The 24,262-nt window shown below is 50.5% G+C and overlaps 1 protein-coding gene across 6 annotated transcripts in view; it reads right to left on the bottom strand.

Moving 5' to 3' along the window:
- Nucleotides 1-11,277: 11,277 nt before the first annotated feature.
- Gli2 (GLI family zinc finger 2) overlaps nucleotides 11,278-24,262 on the bottom strand; it is a 221,748-nt gene continuing 208,763 nt past the window's right edge. For all 6 annotated transcript variants that reach the window (XM_050124487.1, XM_050124484.1, XM_050124486.1 and 3 more), the window contains 4 exons: nucleotides 23,485-23,649; nucleotides 19,822-20,103; nucleotides 17,471-17,807; nucleotides 11,278-15,281 (listed from right to left, as the gene is read on the bottom strand). In XM_050124487.1, coding sequence (XP_049980444.1) covers nucleotides 12,886-15,281; nucleotides 17,471-17,807; nucleotides 19,822-20,103; nucleotides 23,485-23,649 — 3,180 coding nt within the window. In that variant the 3' untranslated portion in view covers nucleotides 11,278-12,885. The remainder of the gene's footprint in view (nucleotides 15,282-17,470; nucleotides 17,808-19,821; nucleotides 20,104-23,484; nucleotides 23,650-24,262) is intronic.

Raw genomic sequence — 24,262 nt, 5'->3', positions numbered from 1 at the left:
TTGGGGCAGAGCTCTCTGTGAGTCCGTAAGTGACGCCAATTTCATGAGTCATCACTGATGCTGGGATGGGCTTTTTTGCAATGTTTCAGAATCACCTATGCTCCTGTAACCCCAATAAATGTGCCGCTTCACCAACCTAGACTGAGGTGGAATGATTGTGCTGGGGGGGGGGGGCTTTGCCCACAGCTCCCCAGAGGATGTTAACACACCATCCTTCTCTCTGACTTCCAGGGACATGTGACATGTAGCCAGCTAGCGTCTGGGAAACAGCAGTAGCTACGATGAAGATAAGCCATACCAGAGTCACAAGGCGACAGCTGGCCTGGTGAGGAGCAGAGGTGGCCACCAGCAGAAGTGTCACCAGCAGAAGAGGTACCGAGTCCTCCAGACCTCGTGGCACTCTAGGCTCACAAGGGGTTGCTCTGTGATCAGATACCATGCCTTTTCTGTAGACGGTATCCTGGTTGTAGATGCTGTGTCCCCTGGGGCCCCTTCTGGATACTGCTGGAAATCAAGGGTATCGAGTGAGGCCAGGCTGGCCCCAGGGCCACCCAGGGTGCTGGCCCTTTCCCACCCTCCAGGCGAGGAGTTCACACACTGGAAGGAAAGACTGGAAGACTTTGGCCACTGGAATTTCCACTGGTTTGTGGGACCCACCACTGCCCTTCCTGAGGGCTAACTGTCCTTTTGGCTGCCTTCCCCCTCATTCTGCTGCCAGGGCATAGCACATTGTTGGCGCTGAGAATCTCTCAAGACATACTTTGAGATGACTCAAAGTTGGACAGGCAATGATTTTGTGAGTGGAACATGGATACACAGGGTCCTTTGTGTCACTCATTTTAGAGAAAAAGAAGAGTCAGCATCTTGGAGGGAAGCAGGAAGATAAACTCCAGGTGAAAAGGAAAGTGAGGTGTGGCCTGGAAGGATTTGTGTGGACTGAAGGGGATCCCTGCTTTCACGGCAGCCCATTGACATTTGATGCTGAGGTGCTGAGAGGTTAACTCAAGCCAAGAGTGGCTGGAGAGAACAGTCTATTGCAGATAACAGTCTGGGAACGACGGACCAAGGGGAAAACCAAAATGGAGTAATGGCACAGTGGGCTTGGGTATAGCTCCATGGACAGCATGAAGCTCTGGGTGTGATCAACAGAACTGCAAAAAAACGGCAGAAAGACCAACAACAGGCACAGAAATCTACCCCAAAGCCACAATAAAACAGACTAACGATCAAGTTGCCTTTTTTACTGGCATCCAGGGCCAGCAATTCTAAACAACATCAGCAGTAAAATGGCCCTCTGTAAACCAAAATCGAAGAACCAAAAAAATAAAACGCCCCAAACCCAACTTCTGTTGGTTTAAAGTCTAAACAATTGCTGTAGTTAAGTTGCTGTTTCCTTTTTTTTTTTTTTAAACACAAGAAAGATGGAGCTGAGCCGGGCCGTGGTGGCGCACACCTTTAATACCAGCACCTGGGAGGCAGAGGCAGGCGAATCTCTGTTGTGAGTTCGAGGCCAGCCTGGTCTACAAGATCTATTTCCAGGAGAGGCTCAAAGCTACAGTGAAACCTTGTCTTGAAACACGCCCCCCCCAAAAAACAACAACAACAACAAAAACCTAAAAATAAATAAATAAATAATAAAAAAAATCAAGAATGACAGAGCTGGAAGATGGCTTAGTAATTGAGAGCACTGGCTGCTCTTCCAGATAGCCCAGGTTCAATTCCCAGCACGCACACGGTGGCTCACAGCTGTTTTTAATTCCAGGCCCAGAGGATCTGATGCCTTCTTCTGGCTTCCATAAGCACTCAAGCGGTACACAGATACACATGCAGGCAAAACAACCACACATATTAAATTGAATTAAATTTTCTTTAAAAAAGAGTCTGTGCTACTTCTGCGTGGACCAGTGTTTGATCCACGGCACCTAGGGTGGGCAGCTCCTGTGAGGACCAGGGTTCGATCCCCAGCACCTAGGCTGTGCCACTCCTGCAGAGTAGCTAACAAAAAAATGACTTGATTTATGGCTTTCTTTGCTTTGTTATGATAAAAGAAACTTCATGCAGCTGTTACCACATTGGAGCATGGAAGTTTTGGTAATCTAAGTCTGTTTCCAGGTCCTGGTCACTCATATTTGGCTCCTGAACAAACTATTTCGTATTCTTTTTGAGGTGAGAGATATTTTATCGTATATTGTTCAAGTATATTAGCAGAACATCAAGTTGGTGGCTTGCAGCTAAGTGGGGGAAACCTCTGCTGTGGGCTTCAGATGGTGTCTGATGATAGATAGTCTTAGCCTTTGGGTTGGTGGAAGCTAATATAGTCCAAAAGGACATACCAAATAGTCACGAGGATGCTAGGTCACACATAGACATGGTCAATAAATGGATATTTAAGAAACCAAGCCTCAAATAATTTGTCTGTGGACCAATCTCCACAATCATTCATGTTTTTAGTCAGTCAGTCAGCCTTAGAGAATGCTTGCCATAGCTGAGGCTTCTTTTTTATGGAGACTTCAGTTCACACTATTGTTGAAATAGGAGCGGGGCTGCGTCCCCAGCACCCCAGCCACCTGCTAGCTTATGCCTGAAATAACAACACACAAACTGTATTCATTTAAAGACTGCTTGGCCCATTTCTATCCAGCCTCTTCTAGGCTAATTCTCACATATTAATTTAGCCCATTTCTGATAATGTGTGTAAGCACCCCAAGGTGCACTTACCGGGAAGATTCTAGCCTACGTCCATCCTGGGTTGGAGCTGCCTGGGAGAGCGGAGCCTGGAGTCTCTGCTCCAGAGAGCAGAGCTGTCGAGTCTCTCTGGGAGAAGAGCAGAGTCTGAGCTCACTTCCTCTTCCTCCCAGCATCCTATTCTGTTTACTCCTCCCACCTATGTTTTAACCTATCAGGGCCAGCCAAGCAGTTTCTTTATTGCTTAACCAATGAAATCAACAGATTGATATACGACACTCCCACATCACACTATTCTTTAATAATGAGTGGGTATTATCTGAGAGGTAATCTGTGAATACACACATGTGCGTGCATGCATGCACATGCGTGCGCGCACACACACCACACACACACATACATACACACACCACACACACACAGACACCACACACACACACAGACACCACACACACACAGACACCACACACACACAGACACCACACACACACAGACACCACACACACACACTCCTCTTGTCACTGTAGGTAGGTTTGTGGAATTCAGACCATTCGGGAGCAATCACACTTCCAGGTGCTGCAGCAATAAACTGTCCACAGAGACAAAGACCCCAAACTTGGAAGTTGATCCCCATGGAAATGGAAAACTGACCTTGTGCCAACTGTTGGGTATAATGTCTTTGGTAAACACAGGGCTTAGTTGAAACACCTTTTAAAGCTGAGTGCATATTCTCTGTGGCAAGCTGGCTATTTTAAAACTCAATAGTAAAGTAACACATTACATCATCATAGGACAGAGGCAGGACTCAGACTGGCCATTTTGCAGATGTTCTGGTTTTATTAAAAAGCCTGTATTGGGTATGGGACATTAGTTACCTAAAATAGTATTTCCTTAGCCAGTTACTGAAGAATTAAAGTTGGTATATATAAAGAAAATAGCTGGCTGTTTTCATTTTAAGTACTATAATATTAATTTTCTTGAAATTTTTACATGAGTAAAAATTAACATATATATAAAACTTAAATGTGCCCTATAATGTAATATTTAAATGCATAGTTAATGTATCAGATATCAAAAACAATGTGGACGGTTCCTGAGGACAAGCACCTGAGCTGAGCTCCGCCCCCACCCCAGCACATACCGATTAGGCTGTGCTCACTGGAGGGTCTTGGACCAGCCTGACTTGCCAAGGCCAAGTTTCTGTTTGAGAGTAGAGCTCACCATTCTTGCAGAGCTGTTGGGAGCCCCTGCATGGTCAGCCTCAGCACACCCTGGCTCAGGGCTTGGCAGGGCCAGAACAGGGTCAGGGCAGGGTGAGGGCAGAGGGTCCAGCACAGGGCAGGTCGGGGGTCTCCATTCAGGAGATGTTGAGAACATTTATCCTTCCCAAGCCTGTCTTCTCGGCTGCAGGATGATTGCCACAGCTCCCCCTCAAGGGTATGGCAGGGGTTAAATAGAATAGCATGCTTGTCGGGACCTGGGCTCAACTCCAGACCCTGGATAGGTATGCAGACACACGCTTGGAGCTGAAGCAGCCTCTTAAGGGATGACAAGAATAGCAAGAATCTTTGGGGACTTGAGAGGGTAGCATGTTGGGGGAACATCTGATTTTTGAGGAGAATGAAAGCCAAGCAACAGGCGCCAGGGAAATGGCTCTGTCAGTAAAGTGTTTACCTTGTAAGCCCAAGGACCTGGATTTGGTCCCCAGAATTCATGTAAGATGTATCCTGTAGCCCAGGTTAGTCTCAGGCTTGATGTGTAGCCAAGGATAACCTTGAACTCCTGATCCTCCTGCCTTTACTTCCAATGTGTTGGGATCACAGGCACACGTCATCATACCTTGATACAGCTACTATGTTAAAGCCTTGACTCAGCAGCCAGGGATGGGGCTCTTGCTGTGGTATCCAGTGCAGTTTACAGAGGGCTTGAATATCAAACCAAATGACAGGTGCCCACACTCCAGAAGCTGAGTTGACACAGGTATGTCCAGTCCATACGTACGGCCTAACACAGACTTCAAACATAACGAAACAGTTTTAAAATGATTTTAAAAAATTACTCATTTTAATTCTGTATGTAGCCACATCGTCACAATGTCAAGATATCAGACACAGGCAGCTTGAAGTGGTTGAACAGGCGATAATGTCAGCACTGTGTGAAGGAGAGAGGTGGGTCGGTTGCTCGGATTTGCTGGCTGCCAGCTTCAGGTTTAGTGAAAGACCCTGTCTCAAGGAATAAGATGGAAAGAGATGGAGCAGGACGCTCCACACCCTTCTTTGGCCCCCACATGATAGGTGTTCACACACACATTTACATGCATGCCCTCACACACATATTCACACACATGTGTACACATGCACTCACACACATGTGTACGCATGCACTCACACACTCACACATGTGTAAACATGCACTCACACAATACTCACACACATGTGTACACATGCACGCACGCACATACACACGTGTACACACGCACTCACACACATACTCACACACATGTGTACACACGCACTCACACACACAGTTTGACATGCTCAAAGACAGACCTAAAGTAGGCAAGCACTTCAGCAAGAGATGGACGTGCCTGAGTGGAGACATTACCCAATGTTTTGCAGAGAGATCCACTTACCTGGGGAGAAAGGAATGCAAGTTGATTTGGTAGGAAATGGCCCACCTCTCCCCAAACCCCTGCTCATCAGGTGTGATGCAAAGGCCCTATGCAGCAGGAAATGACTCATTTGGTTTCATTTAAGTTTTACAGCTGGTGCATTTAGCAGTGGTTTCTGTTTTCCAAAGCCTGGCGAGCTCACAGACAAAGCTGGCGCATATAGACTGTGCCGTGCTCGCGTGTGCACACCATACACACACGTTTGCTTTCTGGTTCCCAAATTTCTTAAGCATTAGGTCATTTTCTTCCCTGGCCAAATAGCTGTCTGCAGGGTGCTGGGCCCCCACATAAATCGTCCAGCTTGTGATATAAAACACAGCCCTTATTGACAGCCACTGTGCTGGCTGAGGCGGTGCTGCCAGCTCGTAAAACAGGCGCTGGTGTCACTCCACCAAGCAGAGCCAATAAAGGACACTGGGGAATTACCTCTAGCCACCGCAGCTGACTTTACCGGGAATGCCCGAGGCCTAACGGGCTCTCCCCACACCTAGTAAAGAGTTGCATTGAGAAGCACTGAGCAGGGACAGCTCCCCCAGAGAAGCCTTGTCTGCAATCTGGCCCAAAAAAAGGAGTCAGAGACGTCTCTTGTGCCTGGGCATCTTCCCACGTGGGCAGTTGGGCTTTCCCCAAGCCTGGAATGGGCTCAGATTCCCTTCTGTAGCCCATACTCAGACTGCAGGCCGGCTGGTGGTGGCACAAGCCTCAGACTTCCTCCAGGAGCTCCATGACCTTGCGGCAAATGAAACAAGGCTCCCACTGGGCCTGGTCTTCCATTTGCACGAGCGCCACCCTCACTCCTCCATGCTTTTCCCAGTCTTCTCAGCCCATTTGGGTCTCTGCTTCCTCTATCCCTGAGAGACAATCTTAGCTCCTGGGTCAAGAGACAGGCCAGCAGCCTTCTTTTCTCCTCAGTTCCAAGCCCCTGACCTCTTTGGCTCTGTCCTGACCCCTTGTTCCAACAGGCTACACCATTCTGCCAAGGCCAGCTTAACTCACCCTGCCCCACCCTTAACTCCCATCATGCACTATAGCTAGCTCTCCTACTTCTCTGTCCAGAGTGTCTAAGAAATCGTTACATGTGTCTTTTTCCCACTGAGGACCACAGTCAAGGACTGAGAATGTAGCTTAGTTGGTATGGTGTTTGGTTTGCACACACAAGACCCTAGCTTCAATCTCCATTGCTTCAGGTATGGTGTCGCCCATCTGTAATCCCAGCACTCCAGAGGTAGAGGCGGGAGGATCAGGAGTTCTAGGTTATCCTTGGCTACGCAGGGAGTTTCAGGCCAGCCTGGGCTATAGAGACCCTGTTTCAAAACAAAACATTCGCAGAGACTCTACTTCTATTGTTCTCTTTTTCCTTCTTGGCAAGCTTCTGAAAGGCGCCATGACTCGCTGCTTTCACCGCCGCCCCCCAGTCTCCCTGCACCAGCTCCCCGCACCAGTGAGCTCATTCAGAAGGTGTGAACTACAGTTTTTTTTTGTTTTCTGTTTTTTTTTTTTTTTTGGTTTTTCGAGACAGGGTTTCTCTGTGGTTTTGGAGCCTGTCCTGGAACTAGCTCTTGTAGACCAGGCTGGTCTCGAGCTCACAGCGATCCTCCTGCCTCTGCCTCCCGAGTGCTGGGATTAAAGGCGTGCGCCACCACCGGCCCGGCACTGAATTACAGTTTTGAAGGCCATCTGTGCTTGAGGGAAAGCATAGCAGGTAATGGGGGAGGTATGAGAGCTTATTTCTTCCCAGCGCTGGCGATCAAACCCAGAGCCCTCCGCTTGCGAGGCAAGTCCTTCTAAACAGGGTGGTCACGACAGCAAAGGCCTGAAGGAAGGAACGAATCCTTTGGCTGTTTGAGGGGAGAGCATTCCAGACAATGGGAAGGTCAGCGCGAAGGCACTGCGGCAACACGTGCTGGGCCTTGCTGGGCATGGTAATAACATACAGATGAAGTGGTAAGGGGAGGGGAGGGGATGAGTCCACTAGATCCCAACATCCCATGAGACTTAGGGACACCAAGTGGGGAAACGGTGTTTGAAAGGACCTGGTCCGACCTGGTCTGACAGAGGAAAGTGGTGGCCTGAGACCAGGGTGGGGCAAGTGGATCAGCAGGGAGGTGTGGGTTGAGACAGAGACAGGAAGTGGAACACAGTTCTGTAAACTGGACCCCCGGGTTCGTGGGGGCAGCAGGAGCCCCCACCCATCGTTCATTTCCATGTTTGTGAGAGTACAAACAGCACAGTAATGGCATTGTTGCCTTGTGGATCCATAGGAGGGGCTCACGTGCAACACGGAGGTGGGGAGTGGTGATGATGCAAAGGGATCTGGGTAATTTCTGAAGTTGCAGTGAGGAAGATTTTCCTGTGGCTTGGATTCAGGATGGGAGAAGATATGTGTGAGTGCCCACCTCACACTTCTTACCTGTGTGCATGGGAGAGAGAGGGGGGAGAGGGAGAGGGAGAGGAGGTGGAAGAGAAGGAGATGGTGGGGAAGACAGGAAGAAGAGGAGGAGAGAGGAGGGGAAGAGGAAGAGGTGGAAACCATGGTTTCTGTGTCCCATGAGATGAGCGTCTTTAGTTACCGTCTCCCATCCTCCTGGGGAACTTCCTACTTCGGACTCTGGCCTGGGCCACCTACCCCTGCTTTCCTCCTCTCTCCCACCTTCTCTCAGGCCTCACACTTCACACACACACACACACACACACACACACACACACACACACAGCTGAGGAATGAACCCAGGATTCTGCACTTGCTAGGCAAGCATTCTAGCAGTAAGTTAAATCTTTGACCCCAAGTCTAACCTTTGGACACTGCTACATGACACTGTCCTCTACAAAGTTCACACTCAGGAAACACCACACATACACACAGCCCTCATGTTTTAAGTACATTGAGAATGTGGTGTTCAGCTGCACCATGACTATCCTGGAATGCATGCGGCCTGTGTGTCACAGGTTGGGCAAGCCTTTCAGAACACAGTCAGTTTGGTCTCTGGGTGATGTCTGCTGACCGTCCTCTGTCCCATGCCACCAATCTGCAATTTTACCACCGTCAATTCTGCCTTGATGACGGCAGCTTTATAGGAAGTCTTAAAGCTGCATGTCTGAAACGCTAGCCAGTTCTCTGTGCAAGTCTTAATTGGAGCTTTTAGGTTGTTTTCATTTTATGTAGTTATTGATGGGGCTGCATTTAGGGCCACTGCTGTCTTTATTTCCTCCGTTTCTTCTTTGTATTGCTGTTTGTTTTCTATGTCCTGCCTTCTTTGGGTTACTTGCAGACTTTATTTTTATTTCGAGGCAGTTTTGTGCAGCACAGCTGGTTTCGAGTCTGTGCTGTAGCTGGAGATGATCTTGAACCTCCTGTGTCCTGTGTGCTGGGTTAAGGGTGAGCTTGCGCAGAATCCCTTACAGTAGGGGATTCTGCATCCCCCTTAATTGTACAAGAAATTACTACAATCTCCCTACTGAGCATCTCTGTCTAAAGATCCATATTTTGCCATTCCCAGGGCAATGTAGCCATCTGACCGTATCTGAGTCACAAGCCTGCCTCTATTCGTGCGGTTCTTGCCTTATGACATCGACAGACTTGACACAGAGACGTCAGTCTTGGGGACGGGGAGATGACTGTCAGTAAAGTGCTTTCTGTGAATTCTAGGACCCAAGTTCCCGCCACAAAACCCACATTAAACACGAAGGAGCCAGGCATGGTGATGCACTCAGGAGACAGAGGGAGGCCAGCCTGGCCAACAGAGCAAGTTCCAGGACAATCAGACTATATGAGAAACTCTGTCTTGAAAAGCAAAACAAAAGCCAAACAAAAGTTAAAAAATAAAAATAAAAAGGTGGGTGTGGTGGCCCATGCTTGTAATTGTCAGCACTGTCGAGGGTGCAGGCGTATCCTGGACTCAGTGGCCACTTCACTTATTTGGTGAAATCCAAGACATCAAGACCTAGTGAGAGTAGACAGGGCCAGAGAAATGAGCGCTTATGTTATCCTCTGGGCCTCTACAGATGCACGTGTGTACATTCTCTCTCTCTCTCTCTCTCTCTCTCTCTCTCTCTCTCTCTCTCTTCCCTCAAGCTTCCAATTTTGTCAAAAAATTTAAAACATTTTCATTTTAGGTGTATGGATGTATACCTGTAGGTATACAAGGACACTATGCACATGCCTGGTTCCCAAGGAGATCATAAAGAGTGCATAGTTTCTTTGACTGACTGTGAGCCACCATGCAGGTGCTGGGTCCTGGGTCCTCTGCAGGAATGCCCTTATCCACCCATCTATTTCTCCAGGCCTCTGTGTTTACTTTTTGTATGTATTTCCGTGTCTGCGTGTGAGTGCGCACACATGCATGAGGGTACACTGAGGTCACAGAAGGAAGTCAGATTCTCCCAGAGATAGAGTTTCAGTGGTTGCGAGCCTCCTGACATGGGCGCTGGGAACTGAATTGAGGTCTTCTACAAGAGCAACGAATGCTCTTAACCACTGAGCTTCTTGTAAAAACCTCGTTTTTAATGGGTGTGCTCTTGCATTTCCCCATCTTACCCCCATTTCAGGCACACACATTGCCAAAGTGTGGGTGTAGACTTAGGAGGACAACCTTGAGTGCCGAGCCTCACCCTCTACCTGAGACAGGGTCTCTGAATTTGTATGCCAGGCTAACTGGACTGTGAATTGATTCTCCTGGTTTTGGACCCTAACTCCCCGTAGGTAATTCTACTACTGTGTCTGGCTTTTATGTGGTGGCTTCTGGGGAGTTGAACCAACCAAGTTATATTGTGGTGATATCTTGTTTGTACTCTAACAAACAAAACTTGCCTCAAGATCAGAGCTAGCCACAAGTTAACCACAGAGGTCTGGAGGTCTGTACAGATAGGAAGTGATATGGCTGGGTGGAGAGAAGACTATAAGGCAGAAAAAGACAGTAGTTCGGCCCTTTGTCAGTTGAGGAATTAGCAAGGTAAGAGGTGGGTGTTACTTGCTTGTTCCTTTCTCTCTGATCTTTCAGCATTTGCCTCATATCTGGCTCCGAGTTTCTATTAATTAGAACACTATAGTCCCAGCCTTGTGAAGTCAACATTGCTCAATCGTTGCCCAGCGCTGACTATCAATTTATTGACCCAAGGTTCTGCCTGGCTACTCACCAGGAGGCTTTCCTAGGCTTGGGGTCCTCTACCCAAGGCTGGGCGCTATGCACCCAGGACTTCACTCGCCTGTCCTGACTCTCTTCTGTCAACGTTAGGGGTCTGTCCTTCTTTCACCCTTCACTCACTAAAACAGTTAATCTCAATGTCAACCTGATGGGATCTGGAATCACCAGGAAGCATGCCTCTGGGCATGCCAGTGAAGGCTTAGAGGTTGGGAAAATTGAGGTACCTTAACTGCAGGCAGGACCATTCTATCAGCTGGGGTTCTAGCCCGAAGTTGACCTTTAGCACTCCCTTCCTCTGCTTCCTGACTGTGAACGCACGTGACCATATACCTTATGCTCCTGCCCAACATTCCCCACTGGGACAGACTGACTGCACCCTTGAACTCTTAGCCCTTCTCCCGGTAAGTTGCTTTTGTCTGGATTTGATCATACATGATGTAGTAACCAAAACATTATCACCAGGAACCAGACTGTGCCTGGGACATGAGACCTGGCACATTGGGACCCCAGTCAACTGACTCAAACGTGCTGAGAAAGCTCACAAGTATCTGCATCCTGGCAACCTGTCAAACCCTGCCTGCTCCCACTCCAAAGTCTCACTTCTCAGCAGCAAACAGCCAGTAAATGATTCTGAATTAAGCTTGTCTAGGTTAAGGTGGGCTAGTCAGTTTTGACACAGTTGTGAAAAAAATACAGCCTAATTTCTGTTCAAATGCACCAAATTTACTGCCTAGATTCTCATTAACTACTGTCAAGGGAAAAGCAGATCGACAAGATAAATTATGAAAAAATTATTTTTAATGTACAAAAAGACTTATTTACAAGTTGAGAATGTCATCTCAATTTATAGCATGTAGAAAAAGCTAAAAATGTTTGGCAATATAAATTTGGCTGGACGATTCACCCACAGTGTATTCAGGGATGGCGATATCTACACAAAAGAGATACAAGTGGAGAATGGGAAGTCAGGGTCTATATCAGGCAGTGAGGTCCCACCACTGGAACCACTGACCCGTGGGCATGGCCCAGAGCTGTCATTTGGAGTCGGTCTTGTCTCTAGATTGTAAACAGACAGGTTTGCTGTCTTAGGACCCAGAGGTCCAGACTCTGCTAAGAAGTTCCTCATTGAAGCCAGAGCCATGGCCAGAGGGAAGCTCCGAGTGGCGAGGTTTGGTTTGGTAAAGTGTCTATGAACTCAAAGGGAGAAGTTTTGGATGGGGTGTGCGCAGGTGTGTGGTGGGGAAGAGGCATGGGTCCCCCTGTAGGGTATTCTCGACTGATTCTTTCTGCAGTTAGTTTCCAAATGCCCCTTCTCATCTGGGGCCAGGCCACACCGAACAAGAAAATTCAGTGACTAGTTCCTCCAAGTCCAAGAATCAATCCTATGCCCTCTCACCCAACCACAAACACCATGCATGTCATTGGTCCATGCCAAATAACATGGAGAGGAGGGCAGAGATCAGGGGAGCGGAAAGTACTGAGACAGCACGTGGTGGTTAGGTGTGGACAGCTGGCCACCCAGCACAGTGTGGAGAAGCCCTAGAATTTTCCATGGAGAGGGGTAGTGCACAGGAGAAAGAAGACTGGGTAAACATGCAACTTGCTCTTTCCGTGGACGGTCTCTTCACCTTGGTCCATCCCCAGCCCACAGCAACCCGAGGAATTAGACACAAGTGTTCTTCCCAGGAGGGGCACCACTGTACGCTTCCGAACACTGTAAGCAGGAGAGGCCCCTGGGGGCTTCTGGGCTTGTCCCAGGTAGCAGTTTATCTCCTCGTGATATGTATTTTATTAATTTTTCTCCACTCAGGAAATCTGCGGGTCCCGTTGTGCCTAAGGGAATGGAGATGATAGCAGTAACTGAGGAGACGCTATAATATCCAGCAGATACACCTTTCTCCTCCGTGGTAAGCAACCTTAGCAAGCTTCATGGAAGAATCCGGGGGAGGCAGCAATCCCTTCTCCTTACCAGCGGCAGAGCGGCAAACCCTTCTCAGAGCAGAGTATCCAGCATGGTCTCAGATTCAAACCCAAACATGATTTCCCGTCCCTCTTTGGGCATGTACTTAGAAAGCCTTGGCCAATACACTCTCTCATTAGCGGAATGGCAGAGGCAAAGAAGCCAGAACTGAGTAGTCCCATAAACACCAAAGGCTGGCGAGCATTGTGTAAACAGGTTTCTTTCTGAACGAGACTTTCTGAGTGTTCCAAAAAATAGGTCAAACAGCAAAGAGGATGCCCCTAAAACTTTCCTTAAAATATTTGCGAGTCTGAACCAGCCATTGCCCAAGCCTCTCAGACCTAATTAACACTTTTTTCTCACAAAGAGATCAGACTCTCATGTTCCACGAAGCTCAGGCTGCTCAGGTCCGCTCTGTAGCAGGGCCTTTAGGTCATCATATTTAAGAACTTGTTCTCTTCAGCCAGGCTGGTGAGCATGGAGCTCATGTCCCCGACAGCCATGTTGCTGATGCCCGCAGGGATGGAGGGCAGTGTCAGGGAATTCCGGGGTGTGGTGAGGCGTGAGGAATTCTGGGAGAGATTGTGGAGAAGGGTGGGGCTCAGTGCACCAGAGAACAAACTCGAGTGATCACCATCATCCATGATGGCATCAAAGTCAATTTGGGGGGCCTCCAGGAGCTGGGAGTCCACAGTGCTGGACACCTGGTTGACCCCTGGTGAAGGCAGAGGCTGGGGCTGGATATTGTCTGAGCAAGCTTGTGGTTGTGGAGGCTGGGGCTGCATAGCTGGGCAGCCCCCATTCTGTTCATACATGTGGATCTGGCCATAGTAGTAGAGTGTGTTCTGGTCCTGTGACCGCCCTGTGTCCTGAGATGGCTGAGGGGCCAGGGATACCATGGTCCCTGCTGTTCCCTTGGACATAGCTTCTGCCGTCTCTTGGTTGGCAGACGTGACCATGGGTTGGCCAGTGGTCCTGGCATACAATTGCTGTTGCCCGACACGTACTGCGCGGTGACGGCTGGCGGTGTTGGGCTCAGGGGGTGGCCGAGGTTGCAAGAGACCAAAGCCAGTGCTCTGCGGGGACTCCATGAAGCTAGGCTGGTGGGAGGACAGAAGGTTGGAACTCTGCTGGTAGCCTTCCTGCTGGGGGTAGCTCAGGACTGCTTGAGATTGGGACAACCCAGGCAGGGATGAATTGGCCATCCCAAGCTCCCGCTGATGGCCACTTATCATGTTGGCATTGGAGACAACGTCCATTTGTGGAGGGAGTCCCAGGTGGCTGGGCTTGGCTGCCATGTTGCTGCAGGAGGGAGAGAACTGGTTCAGCTGTCCACTAATGTTCGGGCTCAGCTGGGGGTGGGTCTGGCTGTAGTTGGCCTGAGGGCTCAGGGCGGCAGGCACACTCAGGCACTGGCTGCCTGTGGCCAGCTGTCGAGGCTGTTGCGTGTAGCTCCCTCTGGCTGCAGAGGGGGCTCCACGAAGCTGTAGGTGTGGCTGGGTGCTGTCTAGACCTCCTGGGCTGGTCTGCACGGCTTGTGGGCTATATCCTGAGTACTGACCAAAGGCTGGCTTCTGCTGAACCACAGCCAGATTGCCATGAGGGAAAGGAGGTGGCTTCACCTGACTGGGCAGGGCGTCCATGGTGCCAGAACTCACCTCATTCCACTGCACAGGCATGTTGCTCTTACTGATGTTGGAGGAGGGACTGTAGCTCAGCTGGCAGCTCCCCAGTCCAGGAGCAGAAGGACCCACATTGGAGTCGGCAGCTGCTAGCCTACGGTGGCCCTGTAGGCCAGGACTGGGCAGTTTAGAGTTCTCGGGGAAGCCAGTGCTTTCTGCGGGATACCCCTGTTGTGTGCTGTCATCCAAAGAAGCACTGGTGTGGGCCTTGATGTACTGGACCACATCGTCTGGCAGCACCAGCTCATCTTCCACCAGCCCCAGGTCGGATTCAAGTCCTGTGCCATCTACTCCGGCAGCCATGGCCTCCATCATCACGTTCTCAGTGATACTAGGGGGTCTCGGGGAGTAGGTGCTACGAGTCAGGCTGCTATCCACGCCAGGGTGGCTCTGTAGATGCGGGCCTCGTCGATCGGTGCAGGGCGGCAGTGAACCTGGATTCATGTTATGGGTACTGTGGAAACGCTGCACCCGAGGCAGAACCAGGGGGTCCGGTCGCCGCACAGGATCACTGGCCCTGCGCATGTTGCCGCCTGGCGCCTCGTGGGGGAAGGCAGGAGCCGCGCCCACATAGCCATGGCCATGGCCGTGACCGTGGCTGTAGGCAGGCCCATCACTGCCACGCCGGGGCCCCAGTGGATGTGGGCAAGCGCCAGGGAGCGCACGCTCGGGAGCATCCAGTAACGCCAGGCGGGTGCGGAGGCTTACACGCTCGAGGCCGGGCAGCGGTGTGGGTGGCGGCCCACCAGTGGCCGCTGCGTACTTGGCACGCAGGCTGTACTGCTGCGCAGGCGTAAGGTTCAGCAACCCTGGGCCTCCACCGCTGCACTGGCTGGCCTCACTGGAGCGCCGGGAGGCATCTGTAGAGATGGGGTCATAGGAGTCTGCTGAGCTGGCATTGTGTGGACGGGCGGCACCAAGAGGTGAGGCCTCACTGGAGCGACGGCTGGAGAAGTACGGGGAGATGCCAGAGGAGCGGCGGCTCACAGTGTAGGCCGAGCTCACGGTGCTGGTGGAGCTGTCCCTTCGTTCCTGCAGCTGGCTCAGCATTGTCACCTCGGTCAGCTCTGGCAGCCGCTGGTTGGGCAGCAGTCCCGCTGGCCCACCGCCCCCAGTGCCATTGAAGCTTTCCAGGACAGAACCTAGGGAAGAACAGAGGGGTCAGAGGAGGCCAAGAGCTGTGTTCTGCAGGACACTTAATTCCTGGTGGTGTTAGTCCTACGGCTACATTCCCAAACCAAAAAATCACCTATATTCCATTCCGAGTAACCGGTTCCTCTACCTTGACCAGGCTGAGCCTGGAGCCCCAGCACAAGGCCAGGTACACAGCAGGCACTCAATAGAGAAGAATTCTGGATATAGCTTGGGAAGGAGGAAGGCAGGTGAGATGGCATGATGGTGCTTAATCCTATACTCGGGATGCAGAGGCAGGCAGATCTCTGGGTTCGAAGCCAGCCTGGTCTAAAGAGTGAGCTACAGGACAGCAGGGCTGCACAGAGAAACCGCCCCAGTTTCTTTAGCTGTATATAAACTGCACCTGCACTTATGACGGGTTACTGACAGACGGGCTCAGGAGGGCCCAGCCCATAGTTCCTATGTCCCCACATTGAGGGTTTCCCCCCCTTGAAGACAAAGGTTTTAGGTACCCCAGGTTGGCTTGTGACCAAATGACCTTGAGCTCTTGATCCTGCTGTCTCTATCTACTGGGCGCTGGAATTATGGGTGTGTACCACCACAACCTTGATTTGGTGCTGAGGACAACTCAGGGCCATGAGGATAACAGGCAAGTACTGGACGTCTGAGCCTCATCTCCAGCTCTTGCTGTTTGATTCGTTTCTATTTTGAGGCAGGGCCTCCCAGTATTGTCTAGGCTGATCTCAGCATAGGCAGAGGCCAGTCAAGGCCTCTCATAGCCCTTTGGGGCTGAGATGGGCAGACAAGTGATCACGTCCCCTATGACCAGGGACGAGATGAAGTCTCATCCCTGAGTGGAGCGGAGACAGCCGTCTGCAACCCAGGAGATCCCAGTCCTGCAGAACTCACGGTCTTCTTCTAGCAGTCCTTCCAACAATGGGGCTGCTGGTGTGCCAGTGTGCTCCATCGTGGGTGGCAGTGCCACTGGCACTCCAGAGATGCTCTTGGCGATGAAGACCCTGCCGAGCACCACCTCCTCCGTGAAGCCCCCCCCTGCTCTTTCCTGTAGAAGGCACCTGCTCAGTACATCAGTACCCCAGCTCCCCACCGCTCTATCCTAGGTGCTTTGTGGCTTGCCCTGCACGTGAATCTGACTGTGGCTCCTTTGGGATGGCAGCCATACTGCGTTCCTTCCTCGAGCCTTTGCCATGACACCCCAAATGCTGAACAGCTAGGTCAGGACGGAGCTGTAGCAGGGTCTGCCCGTGTTTAGAGGATGACAGCGGCATGCTGCATGAAGAATAACATGCATGTTGCAGCTCACAGACCTGAACCAAGTTTTACTGCTGCCTGGGGTTTGGGTGGGGCCCCTCCATCTCTCTGAGTCTGTTTCCTTTCCATGTAGTACAAAGTCAGGTTGAAGTAGCCAAGTGCAGAGAAAGCTTAGCAATTGGGCTTCACTTGGTTGACACTGTACACACTCCTTTACCAGCAGAACACTTACACATTTGGAGCTTGTACCTGCACTGAGCTACACCCATATCCCTCTCCAAACAAAAAAACCTGGTCACTTTGACCTCTAGTTTCCCACTAACCCTCAGGAACCTTTAGTGGCCAAACATATTCTGAAATACAGCTACGACCAAGGAACCAGGCTGATCTGGCCTGAACTTGTTCGGGGTGCCATACATAGTAAGGTGAACTATATTCTTTGAGTGAACTATCAGGGACCTCCCCCCCCCGACATTTATCATGTTATACATGACTGGGTGTGCATATGGATAAAATCAGGACAATGAACTAAGGCTTATATAACCTAAGGCTGCTAATCAAACTCAAAAGACAGATCATCCACACCCTGCCCCTAGCAACCTGTCTCCTCTTCCTAGAGGAAGTCCTGGGCAATAATCAGGAACTCTTGAGCTGTGTAAAGTGGCCTGTGCTCATGCTTCAGTTCTGAAGAAAATGTGTCTTTTTTTTTGCTATTTCTGTGGGCTTCTTCAGTTCTTTTTCTTTCTTTCTTTCTTTCTTTCTCTCTCTCTCTCTCTTTTTTTTTTTTTTTTTTTGAATAAGACATTGAGAGCCTGAAACCATCGATCTGTCTCATTGTGGGTAGTCAGTAAGACTGCAAGGTGCCTGAAGAGAAAACAGCCCCAGGCTCTCTCCTACCTGGGCTTTTAAGCACAGAGTCACTCACCATTTGCTGGGAGGGGAGGCAGCTTGGTGTTGCGGGTGTGCGGAGCTGGGCCAGCCCATGAGCAGGAATCTTTGAGTGACTTGAGTTTCTCTCTCTTCAGCTGCTCAAAGCGATGCATGGTGGTCATGTGTTTGCGCAGCTGCAGGCCACCAGTGGAGGGGGCGGCCAAGGCTGAGGTGTCAGCTCCTGGAGACGGGTCATCCAATGCCGTCAGGTCTCCCAGACTCCCTGGCCCCGTCCCCGGCATCTCCACGCCACTGTCATTGTTGGGGGCACTGCCCAGGGGAGAGGGCTCGCTGCTGCAGGATGACTGGGCCCCGGGGCTGGACTGACACAGCTGTAGGGACAAGGCAGAAGGCACAGGCTCAGAGGGTGTGAGAAGTCGTCTGGTCCTGAGCCCACCCCACATTCATACACTGCTGTGTTTGATTGGGCAGGGACAGGAGGAAGCAGGGAACTACTTTGAAGACACACTTGCGACCCATCCCTTGTCTGCCTGCAGGAGATGGTTAAGTCCACCCTTGACCTTCTTTCCCAACGATGAGATTGACCCAAACTGCCTTCTACATGAGCAAGGATTTGTCCTATTGTAAGTAGAAGGTGACTACGGTTACCCAGAAAGAAGGTACTCAACGTGGTACCACTGATGTGCCCACAATGAAGCGAGGGATAACAGAAGTCTGGTGACTTGCTGGCTAGGTGCCTCCTACTGCACAGAGTGCTCTCTTTTAGGCCAGGGGAGGAGCAGGGAGCTAAGGCGTGTAGCCATTGCCTGCACGGCCACTCCACACTGGCTACATATCAACTTGACAGTCTAGACTCACCTGGGAAGATATTCTTGATAAGGAATGATCTAGATCAGGTTGGTCTGTGTGCATGTCTGTGGGGGACTGTCTTGATTATTAATGGACTGTAGGAAGACCTAGGGTGAATGTGAGTGCTGGGTCCTGAACTGTCGGAGAGAAGACAGCCAGCTGAGAAAAGCAGCAGACAGCGCTGCTGCGGACTGCGGATGTGACGCACTTAGCTGCTTGACTTCCTGCCTCGACTTCCCAGAAATGATGGGTAGGGATCTGGAATTGTAACTCAAATTCTTTCCTCACACTTGCCATTCCTGGCTTTTTGCTGGAGTATTTGCTGTAGCCACAGAAATGAAAGTGGAATACTTAGCTCTCCCTCTGGGCTGGGGTGTGGCCGGCAAATAAGTCAACACCACAGCCCTCTACAGCATCCAGTGTGGCCTGAGATTGGCCCCGGAAGCAAACCCTAGATGCAGTAGTTTAAGGCTCATTTCTGGATCAAATGCCTTCCCTGTCCCTGCCTCTTCCTTGGGAAAACACAATAATAATACATGCCCAGGTTAGTGGAGATGCTTCTAGCCAGCAGGACTCTGCAGGCTTTGACCACGGTACCCTCCACTAGTCTTTGCTCCATCTAGCCCAGACTCACCCCTGCCCTCCCTTGCTCTCCAGACTTCACTCCTGCCCTCCCTTGATCCCCAGACCTCACCCTTTCCCTCCCTTGCTCTCCAGACTCACCTCTGCCCTCCTTTGATCCCCAGACCTCATCCCTGCCTTCACTTGCTCCCCAGACTCACACTGCCCTCCCTTGATCTCTACCCTTACGTGCCTTCCCTTGCTCTCCAGACCTCGCCCCTGCCCTCCCTTGTTCTCCAGACCTCATCCCTGCCTTCCCTTGCTCCCCACACCTCACTCATGCCCTCTCTTGCTTTGGATTCCTTGCTCCCCACACCTGCTGGCCTCTCTCTTGCTGCCTACCTCTACCTACTGCCATGGCGGCACCTGCTTCTCCAAAGATCAGTTCTACCTCTGCCCAGTCAGGGGCCTGAGACAGTACCCCAGTCCACCCTCTCACCCTGGGCACCCGCACCCCCACCCCATTCCTCTGCTCACCTCAGTAGCGTCTATCCTTAGGGGAGGTACAGTTGGGAAAAAGAGGTGGAGACAAAGAACAGGTGGTTAGAACGAAAGGAGCAGAGGCTAGAGTGGGGACGACACAGACACGGACAGAGGGGTGGGAACCCACAGTGGTACCCAGGTTCTGGATGAGGAGGCAAACATCCTGTGCAGAGCATCACGGAGGAAGGGCATCCCGAGCCCCAGCCTCAGTTGCCCAGCAGGAGCTGGGTCAGAGAAGGTGACTGAAACAAGACAGGTTTCATGAGGGGGTGCAAGGTGATAAAGGAGGAAAGTTGAGCTGGAGCAAGGTGGGGCATCACTCCATTCTGAGAAGGGGGTGCCTTTGCAGAACCCTCAGAGGACTGGGCTTTTGGGCCTTGTGCAGAGCTGGGGAACTGCCCTCTGCCAGTTGGGCACCCAGCTCTGTCTTACCCCAGAGCTCTCTGTCTTGATGGCTTTGATATGCAGGCAGTCCTCCACAGTGTGGCTGGTGCTACTGGCCTCCACACCGTCCTCAGATCCCCGGCCACCTGGCTCGCCACTGGCCTCATTGTCCCCATTCTCTTTGAGCAGTGGCGCACGGAGGTGCACATCATTGCGTTGCTTCTTAGTGACATGGGCGTCTGGTCCATGGACCGTCTTCACATGCTTGCGGAGAGAGCTGGGGTCTGTGTACCTCTTGGTGCAGCCAGGGATCTTGCAGATGTAGGGTTTCTAGGAGGAGAGTCAGGCTGGGTTATGGATGGGGGCCCAAGGACAAACTCTAAATGGGTGCAATGCCTGTTCTGAAGCCATTCTACATTCCCTGGCAGCCCTGGCTGGCACGGGGACTAAGGGCTCCAACATCTTCACAGGCTATAGATCGAGTGCACCAGGTCAAGCCCACAGGAGCCTGGCTTCCCCATATACCTGGTGTACTTACTACCCTTGCATGTGGAGGAGGTGCACTCTCAAAAGAACTCTTGCCACAAGAGGCTGGTGACACAGACCAGAAAGAGTGAGGGACATTGGAGCACCGGACTGAAATCTCAAGGTCCAAATCAGGAGCAGAAGGAGAGAGAGCAAGAGCAAGGAACTCAGGACCGCGAGGGGTGCACCCACACACTGAGACAATGGGGATGTTCTATCGGGAACTCACCAAGGCCAGCTGGCCTGGGTCTGAAAAAGCCTGGGTTAAAACCGGTCTCGCTGAACATAGTGGACAATGAGGACTACTGAGACCTCAAGAACATTGGCAATGGGTTTTTGATCCTACTGCACGTATTGGCTTTGTGGGAGCCTAGGCAGTTTGGATGCTCGCCTTACTAGACCTGGATGGAGGTGGGTGGTCCTTGGACTTCCCACAGGGCAGGGAACCCTGATTACTCTTTGGGCTGATGAGGGAGGGGGATTTGATTGGGGGAGGGGGAGGGAAAGGGGAGGCGGCGGTGGGGAAGAGACAGAAATCTTTAATAAATAAAAAAAATTTTAAAATAAAAGAAAGAGTGAGGGAAAGACCCACATGCTCCCCCAGAAACCGGGACTAGGATTTCAAGCTCATTAGACCTTTCTGTCTCTGTCAAAAGCAGATAGGATCAAGGAAACTTCCATTCACCTGGCCATGGGGTGCACACTCGAGTATCTGAACATCTAGTCTCTGTACTAGGATTGGTTTCACTCAAATCCACAGACACAAACCACCACATACATATTCCTAACCCTGCACATATCTTCTTCACACACACATAACATACATACACACATATAAACCACCCTCACTTGCCGTGGAACAATTTTTGTACGCTGTAAATATGAATTGCTCTCATTGCTAATAAAAGGCTGATTGGCCCATGGCTAGGCAGGAGAGTGGGGGAGGGGGCAGAAAGAATGCTGGGAAGAAGGATGGAGTCAGAGGAGTCATGAGCAGATGCAGAGAGAAGCAAGATGAACATGCTGTGTTGAAAGAAGGTACCACCACATGGCAGAGGGTAGATAAGAAATACGGGTTAAGTTAAAATGTAAGAGTTAGCTAATCACAAGCCTGAGCTGTCAACAGAACATTTATAATTATTAATAACTCTCTATATGGTTATTTGGGATAGTGGCTGGTAGAACAGAGCTGACTGCGGTCCTGAGGAAAAACTCTACCTACTTGCACTCATATGTATGCAAACATGGATATACTATAAACCACATGGCCCCACATACTCTCCATATTTGCACCCATACAAATGCACAACACACATGTAAATACCTCCATACATGTTCTCATATGTACATGTGCATAAAGTACTTATATACATGAATATCTCATATCTATATACAGATATTTATGTATCACCCATCACACATAAATATCCGCTATATGTTAATATTCCAATACACACAGATATAAATATGTAACATATCTTACTCCCACATCTATACATGTGCATATAAATACACACATGTCTCCACACCATCTATATACTTCTGTCCACACATACATACCCATACTCCTCCCAAGGCTAGCTCCAGTTTGGAGAGACCCTAAGGGGCCCAGAAACCTTTGAGAATGCCTCTAACTTCTAACATTCACTGAAGAAAGGTCTTTTGGGGGCCCACGCTGTATCTAAGCTGTTAAAAATACTCTTTTCCCCAGGGTTGGAGAGATGGCTCAGTGGGTTCGAGTACTTGTTGCTTCCAGGTCCTTGCAAAGGACTTGGGTTCAATTCCCAGTACCTATATGGTGTCTTGCAACCACCTGTAACTTTAGTTCTAGGAGATCTGACCCTGTTTTCTGACTGGGCATATGCATGATGCAGATACACAAAGGCAAAACATTCATATATAAAAAATATTACACACAGACACAGACATACAGACATTCACACACCAGTATGCCTAAACCACAGGGATTGTATAGATGAGCTGTGACTGGGAGTTCCTTCCTTGGGTCTCTTGGGCCTGCCCAGGGGCTCCACTTGCTCTGGGCTCTGGGCAGGCGGTTGGTAGCCTAGTGGAGCCTATGCGATACCTTCCTCTGGAGCAGGAGCTGCCACATGTACAGAGGGCTGAAGGAGCCCAGGGCAGCTGTTCTGTAGGCAGACACCTACTTGTGGGTAAAGCAATGGCCCAGCATAGTTTCACAGCTTCAGAGAGGCCAGCCAGCCTGGCTCTCGGCCTGTGGCACCTCTAAGAGGCTGTATCACCTCTCTGACTGCCAGTTTCCTTATCTGTGACCCGGGCAGCAGAAGCCATTCAATGGCCAGAGAAGCAGGGAGCAAAGTATATCTCAGGACATGCTTACAACTTGGAAACTGGGAAGCTCTCCTCGTGTGTTTATTTCTCAGGCACCATGCATTTCTGAGAAGGGTCTCTCATTGTCCTGGATCATGCCCAGCTAGACTGGCTGGTGCAGCGAACCCCAGGGACTGCCTGCCTCCACCTCCCCAGCACTGGGACTATAAACATATACCATGTTGTCCAGCTTTAAGAGCATTTGTTTTGATTTCAGCTTCTGCAGATGGTGGCATTTGTATGTATTACAGACACGAGGAAACAGGTGTGGAGTGTCAGTGTGCCATGGAGCTTTTATGGAGCTGTGCCATTTGGGGGAGAGGCTGTGGTGTAAAGAGGGAGACCTGCTGGTATGCAGGACTTGTGTAAGGAGAGGGGCTGGTGGGGGCGGAGGCACCTGGCATATGCTTTATCTATGTAGTATCATGTGGGGAAGATAGTTTCAGTGAGAGACTGTTTTGGATTGGCCTATGGGTATGTCTGTGGGTGTTGTCTTAATTATGCTGATAGATAAGGGAAGACCCAGCCTTCTGTGGGCAGACCACTCCCTAGGCAGGAGGTAGTGAACTGGATGACAGAGATGGAGCTGAGTACCCACAATCAAGCAAGCATGCGTTCTTTTCGCTCTGGACTGCAGATGTGGTATTTATAATGAGCTGAGAGTCCTGACTTGACTCCCCCACAATAGACTGTAACCTGGAATTACAGGTCATACTGAGTCCCTTTTTGTCACGGTAACGCATCACAGCTATAGAAATGAAACTAGAACAGGGCTGCCCAACAATCAAGGGCAAGGCATTCACACATGGCGGGCCCATCCCAGGCACGAGTACGTACCTCATTGGAGTGAGTGCGGTTCTGGTGTTTGGCACGGTCCGAGGCTTTGGAGAAGGCCTTGTTGCAGCCCTCATGCTCACACACATATGGCTTCTCCCCTGTGTGGGACCGCAGGTGTGTCTTCAGGTTTTCCAGGCGAGAGTAGGCCTTGGAGCAGCCTTCGAACTGGAAGAGGTGGACTGGTCAGAAAGAACACTCCACATCCAACTCAGGCAGTTGGACTCAGGGGCTCCCCTCCACCCCTCCATCCCATTCCTTGCTCTCTCCTGTGGCACTCAGTCCCACTGTGCACCCCACAGAACGCATGATGGTGGTAATGACAGTTACTCTCTCCTCTAGGGACACTGGAAAGGCTGAAAGCGTAAGGCAAAACTCAGATATATAAAAAACCTCAACAGACGAGCTTTACTGTGAAATACATGAGCGCACATGTATGTGTGGCTTTTATATAAACAAAAGCACACATTTATAAGCTGTCCAAATCGTCACCTTCTATAATCCTGTCAGCAGTATGTGAAGGTTCTGATTCTCCACAGCCTAGCTCTTAACTGTCTTTTGTTTCGTTATGGGTGTTTGGTCTGTACTTATATCTGCACGCCACACGTGGCCCTGGTGTCCAAAGCGCCAAGAGGGTGATGGATCCTCTGGACCTGGACTTACAACTGATCGTGAGTTGCCATGTTGGTACTGGGAACTGAACCTGGGTCCCTTGAAGAGGTGCGACCGCTCTGAAATGCCAAGCTATCTCTCCAGTTCCTGCTTTATTTTTTTATTTTAT

Source organism: Alexandromys fortis, unplaced genomic scaffold (genome assembly GCF_014885135.2).
Source record: "Alexandromys fortis isolate MF-2015 unplaced genomic scaffold, M_Fortis_MF-2015_v1.1 scaffold_232, whole genome shotgun sequence".
Lineage (NCBI taxonomy): Eukaryota > Metazoa > Chordata > Mammalia > Rodentia > Cricetidae > Alexandromys > Alexandromys fortis.
The sequence above is the reverse complement of the archived record's forward strand: the minus strand, read 5'-3'. Positions and strand labels throughout refer to the sequence as shown.